The 14,114-nt window shown below is 50.7% G+C and overlaps 1 protein-coding gene across 6 annotated transcripts in view; it reads left to right on the top strand.

The window, feature by feature from the left end:
• The window catches only part of LOC119951757 (sodium- and chloride-dependent neutral and basic amino acid transporter B(0+)-like), a 232,723-nt gene that overhangs the window by 65,081 nt on the left and 153,528 nt on the right, over nucleotides 1-14,114 (top strand). For all 6 annotated transcript variants that reach the window (XM_038775089.1, XM_038775091.1, XM_038775087.1 and 3 more), the window contains one exon: nucleotides 9,029-9,179. Coding sequence is in view for 4 of the 6 variants with exons in the window: in XM_038775087.1 (XP_038631015.1) it covers nucleotides 9,029-9,179 (151 nt within the window). In the remaining 2 variants the exon portion in view is untranslated. The remainder of the gene's footprint in view (nucleotides 1-9,028; nucleotides 9,180-14,114) is intronic.

Raw genomic sequence — 14,114 nt, 5'->3', positions numbered from 1 at the left:
TAGCAACAGCAGACTAGTTTAGATGGCCAGTGGAGTTACGGATAGTTACCATAGGTAGATCTTGTTAACCTTATCACTAGTATCAAAGTTAAAGTAAAGAACTCATGTAAATATTGTTGTAGTTACTCAATAAACCTTTTGTTACTACTGGAAGAGTTCGAATCTTCTTCATCCGGATTCAGAATACCTCATCACTAACCAAGGATTGAGTAGCACATGTTACCTGCCACACAGGTAACAAAACAAGGTGTAAGCTTGTACCTTTTCTGATCTGTGAGACAATGCAGCACTGCAGTAAATATGCCACTCTTTTTCAAACATTTCACAACTATCTGCAGCATTTTCATCAAAGGCAAGGGAGCCAATACTGCAAGGTCCTTATGCCATACTGCCAATTCCTGACACCATGTAAACGTGTTAGGTTCCTGAAATGCAGACAACAAGGACAAGATGCACTGCAGTAACTCACCAAGGTTCCTTAGACAGCACCTTCCAAATCCATGACCACTACCATATAGAAGGACAAGAGCAGCATATACCGGAGAATCCCACCACCTGGGGGTTCCCCTCCAAGTAACTCACCACCCCGACTTGGAAATATATGACCCTTCTTTCACTGTCACTGGGGAAAAATCCTGGAACTTCCTCACCAACAGCACTGTGGGTGTGCCTACACCTCAGGGATTGCAGCAGTTCCAGCAGACAGCTAACTACCACTTTCTGAAGGGCAACCAGGATTGGGCAATCAGTGCTGGCCTAACCAGAGATGCCTACATCCCGTAAAAAATGATTTTAAAAAAAAACCTATAATAGTTTATTCACTTGCTTAGTAGCTACATCATGCTTGCACTCTGCCTACACTCCCGGGAATGCTCCCACATGTGACCTTTTTTGTAGCCGTGTCATCACATGGTCACTCATTCCACACAAAGGATTTTATTTTCTGAGAAGGCCTACCCCACTCAAACTCCTTTGAAGTTTTAGCATGCCAATAGGTTCAAAGATTTGTAATTTCCCACTGCTGTGGACTGAAATTCTCTGGGTGGAATTCTCCATTCGCCAACGCCAAAATCAGGAAATGCAATTTGGCGGAGGATAGATGATTTTCCATTACCTTTAGAACGGTGTCACTCCGCATTTCACTCCGCATGTACAGTAGGCACCGTTTGCATATCATTAGCGGGCCCAACCCAGTACTCTGCAGGGCCTCCGCAATTCTCTGCCTCCGACGGGCTGAGTTCCGGATGGCGTGGTTCATTTGTGCTTTTAAAAATCGTTAAACCGGCGTGGTGGCTGCTGAGGGAGAGAGGGGGCGCGATTTTCCGCTCTCACACCGGTTCGGAGAATAGCGGGCCGTGCCAATTTTCACGGCGACGCCGGTCCGACGCCCTCCCGCTATTCTCCGAACCCCGCACAAACTACACGTTGGCATTCCCGGCAAAGGCCTCGACAGACCCCCCGACACGACCAGAAGCCCGACTTTTTGGCCCCCCGCTATTCTCCGGCCCAGATGGGCCGAAGTCCCGACGTCATCACGCAATGTTTTCACGCCGGCCAACACACCTGCTTTTCAAGTTCGTCAACCAGTCGTGCTGGCTGATGAGAGGTTCGAGTAGGTGAGCACACCGCTCAGCGCACAGCTCAGTGCACCGCTGGAGTCTGGCCACAACGGGGAAGGCATCCCCGAGAACGGGAGGGGGGTCCAGAGCGGGGAGGGGGTATGGGAGATGGAGGGGGGGAGTGGGGGAGACTGAGGGGGGGAGTGGGGGACACTGAGGGGGGGAGAGTGGTAGACGGAGGGGGGAGTGTGGGAGACTGAGGGGGAGTGTGGGAGATGGAGGGGGGAGTGGGGGAGACTGGGGGAGTGAGAGACTGAGGGGGTAGTGTGGGAGACGGAGGGGGTGAGTGGGGGAGACTGAGGGGGGAGTGGGAGAAGGAGGGGGGAGTGGGGGAGACTGAGGGGGGAGTGGGGAGACTGTGGGGGGGAGTGTGGCAGACTGAGGGGGGAGTGGGAGACTGAGGGGGGAAGTGGGACACTGGGGGGGGAGTGGGAGACTGAGGGGGGTGAGTGTGGGAGACTGAGGGGGAGTGGGAGACTGAGGGGGGAGTGGGAGTGGGGGGGTAGGGAGAGAGTGAGCGAGTGACTCGTCCAACCCCGGTTACAAAATGTCTGCCACCATGCCATGGCGTGCCGGTCACGATGACACAGCCGCTGGTTGCCCTGTGGCTTACGGCCACAGGCCACTGACGCACCGGTGAGGAGGATGTAGTTAACTGCCCGTTGGATGCAGAAAGTGACCAGGGGTTAGGCTGCCCGCGTGTCAGCAGCGCGACCAGGCCACCGGGACACACAGGTATCCGGTGGCAAGCGGCTGCCGAGGTGCAGACTAACCTCCGTCTAACATGTCCCGTTTCTCTGCCCCCACCACCCTTCTGTAGGTTAGCACAATGTCTGCGAACAGAACGGCTATGTTCTGCGCAGTGGTTGGGGCCGCTGTACTGCATTTGGCGATGGAGCAGCGTCCACAGCCACAACCCGCAGTGGATGCAGGGCCAGCTGCAGCAGCAGAGGGAAGGGCCGAGGAGTTGCCAGTCGTAGAGCAGCATGCGGGGGAGGAGGAGGAGGAGAGAGTGAGGGTGCAGCCACGGCGCCAGAGGCGACGACCGAGGCCGAGGCTGTACCGTGCCCGGGTCTCTTTCCTAACAATGACAGACATCACCTGCAGGAGGAGACTCCGGCTGAGTATGGGGACGGTGATACATATCTGTCACCTCGTGGCGCACCTCGGCCCACGTGGAACGGGGGGAGGACACGCGATCCCGGTTGCCATCAAGGTGACGGTCGCTCTTAACATCTATGCGACCGGCTCCTTCCAGTCTCCGAGCGGGGATCTCCCAGTCATCGGTACATCTGTGATGTGACCGACGCCCTCTATGCCATCGCCGATCGCTACGTCACCTTTCCCGAGGACCGAGCAAGTCAAGATTCTCGAGCTCGTGGATTTGCCAGTGTGACCGGGATACCGAGGGTGCAGGGGGCAATCGATTGTGTTCACATCCCCATGCGCCCGCCTGCAGGGGACAGGGATGTGTTCACAAACAGAAGGGGGACATACTCCATGAATATCCAGGTGGTATGCGACCCCCACATGAGGATCATGAACGTCTCTGCAAGGTTCCCAGGGAGTGTGCACGACTCCTACATACTGGCGCAGTCGTTCATCCCTGCGATGTTTGAGGGATGTCCCCCCCGGCTGAGGGGCTGGTTGCTGGGCGACAGGGCTTATCCGCTGAGGTCTTAGCTGATGACGCCTATACGGAGGCCTCAGACCAATGCGGAAACCCGATACAACGAGGCCCATGCAGCAACCAGGGGTGTGGTGGAGCACTGCCTTGGGCTTCTGAAGATGAGATTCAGGTGCCTGGACTGCTCAGGAGGGGCCCTGCAGTACCAGGCCGACAGGGTCGCTCGCATTGTTGTGGTCTGCTGTGCGCTGCACAACATCGCGATGCAGAGGGGAGATGACCTGCTGCAGGAGGCGGAGGGAGAAGCCAGTGGCAGTGGTGCCAGCACAGAGGAGGAGGAGGAGGAGAGGGAGGAGGGGGAGGAGCTGGAGGAGGAGGTTGGCGGAGTGGTGGGCGCAGCACGCAGACACGACCCAGGTGCTGGTGATGCCCAGGAGGCGGCACGACGGACCCGGCGAGGACGGCTGGCACGCAACGCCTTGGTGGCAGCACGGTTCACGTGTCGCATGCGATGTCCCCGCTGAACACCAAACCACCACCTGCATCGCCAGTCGCGCAGAGGGTCAACACACAACTGCCACCCCCCCCCCCCCCCCCCCCACCCCACACCCTCTCTCCATGTACACTGATCCACTTCGACATTACCCTTACCACTGCGGCACAACGGTGTAGCACAGCATTGATGGCTGTGTCAGCGGGTGTGATCAGTGCCATGTGGAATGATGACAGCCCGCTCTGCGAAGGGCTGTGAGCTCAGAATCGTTAGAGAGAGTCTGACCCATGGCAATAGCTGAACCATCCACCTTGGTGGCCGCTGAGATCATCACGGACACTCCATCACGTCCCCGCGTGGGCTAGCTGTGGGAGAGGGTTGAGGATGAGGGAGAGGGGGGGGGAGGGGGGGAGGGACTGCACACCCGGCACCGAAGTTTCACCGCTCGTCAACCCCAGCGACACTCGGTCACCATCACGATTCCTGTGGCTGTGGAACAATCACACGGTATTACAAGTAAGGTGGAACAGTGCGTTTAATGTTAACAATAATTTACAAATGCCCTAGCCCCTACAACTAAACTGTGCCCTTCACCCATGCCAACTTACTCTGTGTCTCTCTTTGTTGCCTTACGGGCCCTACCACTACGTCGAAGTGATCCCCAGATGATACAGCAGGAGTGGAGGAGGACTGCTGCGCATCGCCCCCTTATTTCTCCTTCGGCAAGCGTTTCCTGGGGCGACCCGGCCTTGATGGGCCAGGCTGCTCTGCGGGCGTCTCGGGTGACGTTGTGCCACCCTGCTTTGCCCGCTGCCCACCCGATGCACCAGGGATGGGACGGGGGGAGGCCGAGCATTCCAGGACGTCCCGTGATGGAGTTAATGGGATGGGCCCCGAAACCTCCTCCACCCTCGGGGAGCCCGGTGGCCCCCGGGCCTCACTGTGGGACAGAGGTGCGAGCGGGGAGGTGCTCCGTCGCACCACCGACACCTGGCGCTGCCAGTCCTGGAGGCCTGCAACGGTATCCACCAGGATCCGAAGGTTTGCAGAGACGGAGTCCAGGGAGTTAGACATTCCCGCCAGGGACTGTGCGATCTCAACCTGTGAGTGCACGACGCCATCCAGCATGTGTGTCAGGCGGTTGATGCTTCTCTGCGGCTGACTGCTGGGACTGTGCCATCGACTGCTGTGACTGTGCCATGGCGTGCTGCGACTGGGCCATGACCTGCTGAGATGGGGGCAGATGCCTATCTCCGCCTGGAGGCAGACGGCCCTGGTCGTATGGCATCACGTCCTAGGGAAGAGAATGAAACGGGTTATTTAGAGACGTTCGGCCGGGCGCTGGACGGTCCCAGTGGGCAGGGTTTGAAGGGACAGAGGATGGGGGAAGTGTCCAAGTGAGCAGGGTGTGAAGGGACAGAGGATGGGGGAGGTGTTCCAGTGGGCAGGGTGTGTGAAGGGACAGAGGATGGGGGAAGTGTCCAAGTGGGCAGGGTGTGAAGGGACAGAGGATGGGGGAGGTGTTCCAGTGGGCAGAGTGTGAAGGGACAGAGGATGGGGGAGGTGTCCAAGTGGGCAGGGTGTGTGAAGGGACAGAGGATGGGGAGGTGTCCCAGTGTGCATAGTGTGAAGGGACAGAGGATGGGGAAGGTGTCCCAGTGGGCAGGGTGTGAAGGGACAGAGGATTGGGGAGGGGGGGGGGTGTTTGTCATGCAGGGTTGTCTCACTTGGTGCAGCTCCGCCAACCTCGCATTGCGCGACCTCCCGGTTGGCAGATCCCCCAACAAGGTCCAGTGCCCTCTGCTCGAACGTGGTGAGGGGGTGTAGAATGGGCAAACCCCCTCCAGTCTTGTTCTGCTCACGAGTGTTGTGAGCAGTCTTGTCCTGTTGGGGGAGGGGGCATAGGTAGATCATTACAATACGGCAGGTATCAGCAGGCTGTTCAGATACTGGCACAGGTTGGGGGTCAAGTTGTAACAAGACCATTGCATCTCTCCAGGGGGGCCAGAGCGCTGGGTCTGTGACTACTTAGTGAACCACTCTCCACTCACTCTGCCCCAATCCCCCTCCACCCCCCGTGCCAGGGGGGGAGGTGGGTGATTAAGTAAAGGGGGGGGGGGAAGGATGGTTGTGACCCGGGGGCACCCACTAGGCACTTACCCTGGCAGCCCTGGTGAGGTTGTGCAGCTTTTTACGGCACTGCTCCCCAGAGCGAGGGGTCTGCCCCACAGCACTGACGGCAGCAGCCACCTCTCGCCAGGCCTGGCGCACCACGTTTGCAGGGTGGCGATGCCCTCTTCTCGGGCAGATGATGCCCCTCCTCTGCTCCACCTCATCGAGGAGCGTTTCTATGTCGGCCTCAGCAAACCTTGGGGCTGCCCTCCGTGGCTCCGACATGTTTCCCGTCCCGTTCCTGTGCTCGCCCGCGCCTTTTTACGACGTTGGGCGGCGTCACGTGGGCGTGTTCGTGGCGTTGCAGCGTTCCGACGTCATCTGGAACATAATTGCCACGGCCCCGTTCCTAGCCCATTTCCCGGGCGTGAATACCTCGGGAACGGGGCCGTGTCGGGCCGTCGGCAAATTCGTCCATTTTCACGGCCGACTTCGTGATTTTCCGCGGGTGCGGAGAATCACGCCCAGGGGGTATGGAAAGTGTCCAACATGGCCATAGTGTTCTGACAGTTGTGCCGCTGGCCAGGGGCGGGGGACAGGGGGGGTGGCTCCAGAGCTGGGGGGAGTGTGGGGGGTGGCCTGGAGATGGGCTGTGGGGTCAGGTGGTTGGACGTGAGCACCATTGCCACAACCGGCAAGATAACCATGTAGCTGCGAACAGCCCACTTGGAAGATGGTGCTATGTGTCACATAAATGTCCCCCAGGTGCCCACTGGCCCCAGACGACCCATCAGCTGTATGGGCACCTTCCAGCATAACCAGTGCCATATTCTTGGCTGGGATAAATGAATGTGGGGAGTGTAATGTAAATGGGCGGCTGCAGCTTGTCAGCCTCCCGAGTGTCGATCACGAACCCGGCGTATCCTGCACCATTTTTCAGTGGAATCGAGTGTTCCACGTGGCACCCGTTCTAGCCCCTTAATGGTAGCGGAATTGGTCCATGTGCGGTGTAACGGACAATTTTAATACTTAATATTGAATAACTGCTTAATAGTGTGATTAACCAAAGCTGCAGGCGTTTGTTTGTGTGTGTGTGTGCAAGGTTAGAGAGAGTAACTGCAAAACTGATATGCCAGCTGTATGAAGGACGAGATAGTAAAGCCAGGCGAAAAACAACTCCTTATATGGAATGGAGAAATACTAGTAAGAAGCAAATCCAGCCATTGTCTACATGAATGCCTGTGTTTAACCTGCTTATCTTTTGAATGTATAAAGACTGAAGGTTGCTGCGCTCGGGGCGCCTTCCTCTCTCTCCTGTGGTTAGAGGAATGCGTCCTCTGCAGAGTAAGAAATAAATGACTTGCTCATATCCATGACTGATTGTTTCTGAGTTTTCCTTTTTCCCACCACAGTTCTTGGCGACGAGGATGGGATCCCGTGCTTGAGACAGACACTAGGAGATTCCGGGGAGGCATTAGCGCTGACGCCTTGAGGGCTTTTCACCTCATCTCAAACGCTTCAATTGGCCATCAGCGTGAGAGGACCAGGAATTACTGTGTCATCTCAGCACCGGGATCCGGACTGAAATCTGTGGCAAGGAATTGCTCTATTATTAATTATAGACAGTGGTGAACAGTCTCACAGTGATGGGTGGATTTAGACTTGGATCTATCAAACAGGTTGGACCTGTAAAAATACCTAAACGATAGGTATTAGTTTGCTGGTTTAGGAAAACCAAGCCACCTAAGCAGACGCGCTTACGTTGCGAGAGCCTCCGGAGGAAAATCAAGTCAGAAGGGATAAGGTCGCTGTGAGTCTGGGTCACAGGTAAGAGACCGGTCATGGGTAATAGCAATGGGAAAAAACAAACAAATGCTGTAAGTTTAAATAGCCCTAATATACGATACATGGTTACTAATTATGGACAAGACTCGGTGAGTCAAGTTAAAATGTGGGTGGAGGAGTGTGGCTTTCCTGAAGGAGGAAGTTTTAGTTTAAGACAATTGGAATTATTAAAAACTCAGTGAGAACAGAGGGCAAAAGAAAGTGGAAAGAAAAGCAAAAGGAAAAGAGAAACAATAAATTGGGCGGCTTACGGTATGTGGAAAACAGAGGCAGAAATAAGAAATAGACGACTTGCTCATATCCATGACTGATTGTTTCTGAGTTTTCCTTTTCTCCCATCGTAAAGGCTGCCGTGAAACACGGCCAGTTTCACGGCAGCCTCCGCGCCCCCTCCTGGGACCCGATTCTCCCCCCCCTCGTCGGGGCTAGCAGCGGGGCCCCGTGAAGCACGGCATCGCGGCCTTAGCGACCGTCGCTAAGTCCGCGCGCCAAGCGTCACGCCGGCTGACGCGCGCGATGACGTCAGCCGCGCATGCGCGGGTTGGACGGCTCCAACCTGTGCATGCGCGGGGCCTTCATCTCCCTCGGCTGCCCCGCGGACTGATCCTGCGGGGTGGCGGAGGGAGAAAGAGTGCGTCCGTTACGGCCGTGACAATCGGGGCCCTGGATGCCCGGAACGGGCATGTTGCAGCCATTTTTAGGACGGCAGAAAGCAGGTGTGTTTGCTGCCATAAAAATGGCCGTAAAGGCTTGGGAACTCGGCCCATCGGCATGGGGCGAATCGCTGTTTGCCGTAAAAAATGGCGAGCAGCGATTCGTGTCGTGGGGCGGCCGTGGGGGGGAGAATAGCGGGAGGGCGTGAAAAATGTCAGGGACGCCCTCCCACTATTCTCCGACTCGTCGTGGGCAGCGGAGAATCGCGCCCTAATGAAATGGAGAATCCAGCCCTCTGTCTTTTGTTTCTTGTTTAGATTTAGATTAGCCATGATCTGAATCTTACTGAGCAGGTTCGAGGGGCCGAATGGCCTACTTCTGCTCTTATTTTGTTGGGTTCTATGTTCAGAATTTTGGATCAATCTGAAACCAGTGTTTCAATGAGCATGTGTCTCATTCCCTTCGCCCTCTATCTACTCGATTGTGTGTAGCTCTCTTCAAGAAGTCGGTATTTTCTGGGTCGCAAGTAGGAAGGGTGAGGGATGTGGACGTGCTTCAGATTTTATTTTTGAAGCTTTCTGTTGGCTTTTTCAGGAGCTTTAGCTTGGCAATGTTAAATTTTCAGTCCTCCGTCTGTCTTTAACATCCCAAACTTGTATTTTCTTTCCTCCTCTTCAGTTTGAATCATCTGGACGTTTTGGGGTTGATGAGAACTTAGAGCGAGGCAACTGGGCTTTGAAAGCTGACTACTTGCTCTCAGTGGTCGGTTACACTGTCGGTCTGGGCAACATCTGGAGATTCCCTTTCCTGCTTCACAAAAACGGTGGAGGTAATGTGGTGAAATTAAAATACAAGGAAGAAAAAGGCAGGAAATAGGGTGAATAATCAATTGACTTATAAAGGAGGCACATGGATGAGATCCAGCTGTGGAGACAGTGGTGCAGTGGTAAAGTCACTGGACAAGTAATCCAGAGGCCCGTGCTAATGCTCTGGGTGCCTGGGCTCAAATCCCACCATGGCATCTGGTGGCAACTGATTAATTAATCAAACAAAACTCTGGAATTGAAAGCACGCTTCAGTAATGGTGACCCTGAAATGATCAGGGAAGGAAATCTGTTGTTCTTACGTGGTTTGGCCTACATGTGTGACTCCAGATCCACAGTAATGTGGTTGACTTGTGACAATTGAGTCGGAATAATTCTCAAGGGTAATTAGGGAAGGCCAGTTATACCCATTTCTGAGGAACCATTTAAAAAATGGCTTTTTGAATTGAGAGAAAACGAGGTTGAAAAATGTTAGTGAAGGAATGATTGGTGGGTCTTAAAAAACAGCTGGATGCGTGTGATTTAGGATTGTACAGGGTTAGGGTTAGGGTTAGGGTTAGGTTATCGGCTCTTTTTAAAGACCCAGCAATGACATCAGTCGGTATCTGAATTTAGAGTGTTTTCGGATGAGGACAAATGTTCCATTGCTGGACTTAACATATAGACCATTGAAAATGCAGCTTCTGTTCCAGTATCTGATGTGCAATATAATTCCAGCTGAGGATCATTTATTTTCTTCTGTGTGATGAATGTAGGAATTTCAGATACATTGTATTATAGGTATTTGGTGCTGTAAGGGTTAAAAACCTGGGTTAGTGTGTGTATGACTGCTGCAGTAGTGTTTTTAAAAATCCTGGTTTGCAAGACAGCGAGGCTTTGTGGGAGCCAGAAGCGCAATCATAAAACTTTGGGCTGATTAACTTTTGTTTATATTAAGAGGGTTCCCTGGGGAGTAGTTAAATAGGGCTGGATTCTCTGCTGTCGGATTCTCCATTGCGCTGGTAGCGCACCCACGCCTGGACATTTCCCGACGGCGTTGGGCTGCCCATAATGGGAAACCCCATTTGCCAGCTGGCGGAACAGAGAATCCTGCCACCGGCGGGGGCCTGCCGTACCAGAAAGGTGTTGTGGCGGGATGGAGCATCCCGCCCATTGTGTTCAGTTTGATGAGATGATGTAGTTAATGGGACAAGCCAGGGGTTGAAGCAGTCACGTTGAGATTCAGTTTTAGTGAGGGTGGAAAGATGGCATAGTGATTAGCACTGCTGCCTCACAGTGGTGGGCACCTGGGTCCGATCCTGGCCCTGGGTCATGAGTTTGCATGTGTCTGCATGGATCTCACGCACATAACCCAAAGATGTGCAGGCAGGTGGATTGGTCATGCTAAATTGCCCCTTAATTGAAAAACAAAAGAATTACACTTTAAATTAAAATAAAAAAAGAGATTTAGTTTTAGTTTTAGAAGGCAGGCAGAGACGTTTTCTGAAGAAATATAGCTGATATTCTGCAATAGTCTGACAGGGGTCAGGTCTCTTTCTTTCAAGCAGTCTCAAAAGATCTCTTTCTCAAAGTGGACTATTCAAGACATCTTTGTACAGCAAGTATTCCTGAGTGCTAACTTTATTTAAAAGTAGATTAGGATCTAAGATGGTTTTGTTGTTTGAGTTGAAATAAAGATAGCAGTTAAGAATTATTGTGTAATTGTATTGATTAGCATTGTTTAAGAGGTAATTGCAAGCTTTTCCCAGTGTGATGTTGAAGATATGTTAATACCGGGTTAGTAATAAAGTTTTGTTTTAATAAACCATATCCCTGTTCTGCGTGAAATCGTTCCTGGAGCGAGGTACCCTTTCTTCACAGTGTTACAAAATTAAAATAAAGTATTGGGGTTTCTGACCTGTATCCTAACCACTATTGAGGTCTGGTCTGGGATCGTAATACAATTAGGGACTCTTTACCATGATTTAAAAGTATAATTCCTTGTTTGGCTTGGAATTATTGAATTTACAGTGAGTGTGTGTAACAGATGTTTTCTTTCAGGTGGTACAGTTTAAATAGGGAGTGACTGGAGATGGCTCTTTCAGTTGCAAAAGTTTTCCTAGGTGTGGAAGAAGTTACTCAGGCTTGATGACAAAGGGGGACTAAAACAAAACTCCTGGGTTTGGGAGACAACTGCAGTTAACTTTGTCTGAAGGGGTGAGGAAGATGGAGAATATACAAGCAATAGTTCAGCATTTAAATTTGCCAGAGACACAGCCTGAATCATTAGAATGTGCTAGAATTGAATTACAAATGAAACAATTAGAAATGCATGGGATAAAAAAAGGCGAAAGTGGCTATGACAGAGGAAAAAGAAAAGGAGAGATTGGCAACAACAGAAACAAAGTTAAGAGAGAGGACAGAATCGGAAAAAGAAAGGGATTTTCAAAAGGAATGGAAAGGAGGAAGCTTGAGGTAGAAATGGAAAGAGTGGCAAAGGTAGATAAGGGGATCAGGAAAAAAGACAGAATTTGAACTTCGTAAACTGCAATTGTATTGAGAACATCAATTTAAAAGATTGGAGTTAAAGGCAGAAGCTGAAGAAAGTCTAGAAGAAGGGCAAATACTTCCTAGTCAAATGCCTGGTAGGGATACCTTTAAATATATTCAAGCACTGTCAATGTACAACTAGTGAAGTGTTTGCATCACCATCAGAGGAGTATCTGGGGATTATGATGAAGTGAGAAAAAACATAAATGCATATGAACTAATGCCAGAAGCCTACAGACAGGAGTTTAAAAATCTAAGGAATGAACCAGGTCAGACATATATAGAATTTGAAAGAATTAAAAAAAATAATTTTGATAGGTGGATAAGAGCATTAAAATTAGACCAAGCATAAGACACTCTTAGGGAAATTATCATTTTGGAAGAATTTAAATACATACTTCCCACAGTAGTGAGAATACATGTGGAAGAGCAAAGTGTTAAAACTGTGAGGCAGGCAGCTGAAATGGCAGATTAATTTGAATTGGTTAATAAAGCAAAGTCTGGTTTTCAACATCAATTTCAATCTGTGAAGGATAGATCTCTGGGGAAATGAGAAATTCACAGATAGAAAGTGCAAAGGAGGTAGTTGGAGATATTAAGGAGTATTTGCCTCAGATTAAAAAGGAAGCCTATGATAGTGGAAGACAGATAAGAAACCTAAATATTTGCATTGTAATAAAGTTGAACCCATGAAGTGTTGGGAGTTTAAGAAAAGCACTGAGAAGACAGGCTCATGAAAACAAGATAAGCCGATGGGATTTTTAAAAGTAGGAAAGTAAAGTTCCAGTGGAAGCGATGCAATTGAGTGTGCAGCTTGTTCATAGGTTGGTGGATACGCAAGTGCCATATCATCTTAAATATTTTATTTGTGCGGTAAGGTTTACTTGTGTGTACAAGGTGGAGTAGGTAAGGAGATTAACATCTTAAGGGATACAGGAGCAAGTCAATCTTTAATGGTAAGAAATAAGGAGGTATGTAGTTGAAAGGAGTATTGCAAGAAAAGGTGGTCACATGTGGAATTAGTTGTAAGAGAAGTAATGTGCCACTTTGTAATGTAAGGTTAGAGACTCCAGTGAAAGGTGATGGTAGGGGTAATAGAACAATCTCACTTCTGCGTCAGTTTGTGATTGTTATTATCCTTTCATGAGATGCGTGCATCGCTGTCTGGGCCAGCATTTATTACTTATCCTTAATTGCCCTTGAACTGAGTGGCTTGCTGGGCCATTTGAGTGTCAACCCACATTTCTGTAGATCTGGAGTCTCATGTTGGCTACACTGTAAGAACAGTAGATTTCCTTCCCTAAAGGAACATTAGTGGACCAGATAAGTTTTTATTGGTAATAGTGATGGGATTCAAACCCAGGGCATTACCCTTGTTCTCTGGATTACTGGTCCAATGACAATGCCACTTTGCCACCACCTCCCCGAATTCAAATCTCACTCCAGAGACTTCAGTACAAGATTTAGGCTGACACTCCAGTGCAGTACTGAAAGAGTGCTGCACTGTCAGAGGTGCTGTCTTTCAAGTGAGACACATTATTTGGTCACAACCATATTTCTGTTTGCCTGTGTTTGCTGTCCGCAACTTGGCTGCCTTGTTTCTTACACTGATGGACTCTCCTGTCACTTTGAGAGATGAATATTCAGCAAGTTAAAAAAGACTGGTTTACAGTCTAGCATTGAGTCATCTCATGTGTCAATTATAATAATCGCTTATTGTCACAAGTCGGCTTCAATGAAGTTACTGTGAAAAGCCCCTAGTCGCCACATTCCAGCGCCTGTTCGGGGAGGCTGGTACGGGAATTGGACCCGCACTGCTGCCGTTATTCTGCATTACAAGCCAGCTATTTCGCCCACTGTGCTAAACCAGCCCCTATATGGAGTCAGTGTTGGAGGGACGAATGAAGGCATTGGCTTTGTATCACAGCGTTTGTCCTGAAGGTACTTGACTATTCCCTTCAAATGTTGAAATGGCTTGATGACAGAGACTTCTCTGTTTGCGTCTGGTCCAAAGTTGATTTTTTCCCCCCCCTAGTGTATTGGAAACCTGCTTGCAAATGCTGAGGTTGTCTTTCAGATTGTCTTCACATCTACGTTTGGGACATCCTGCAGTCCAGGTGCCCATGTTCAGCTTGCTGTGGATACCATCCTTGGCACGCAGGAATCTGCCTGTGATTCACATGACAAGCCCAGCGAAGCTGACCTCTGATGAGCATGCTCTCTCAATACCAGCAATGCAGCACATTGCAAGGTCTATGGTTTTTTGGATTTTGCCCTGCATTACAACAGTGACTATACTTCAGAAGTACTTCATTGGTTGTAAAACAATTTGGAACAACCCGAGATCATAAAAGATGCTGTATAAATGCAAGCATTTTTTTTTACGCTGAGCTCGGGTGTTGAGAATGATG

Source organism: Scyliorhinus canicula, chromosome 17 (assembly GCF_902713615.1).
Source record: "Scyliorhinus canicula chromosome 17, sScyCan1.1, whole genome shotgun sequence".
NCBI classification, from domain to species: Eukaryota; Metazoa; Chordata; class Chondrichthyes; order Carcharhiniformes; family Scyliorhinidae; genus Scyliorhinus; species Scyliorhinus canicula.
Note: the sequence above shows the minus strand (reverse complement) of the source record. Positions and strands in the feature narration are given on the sequence as shown.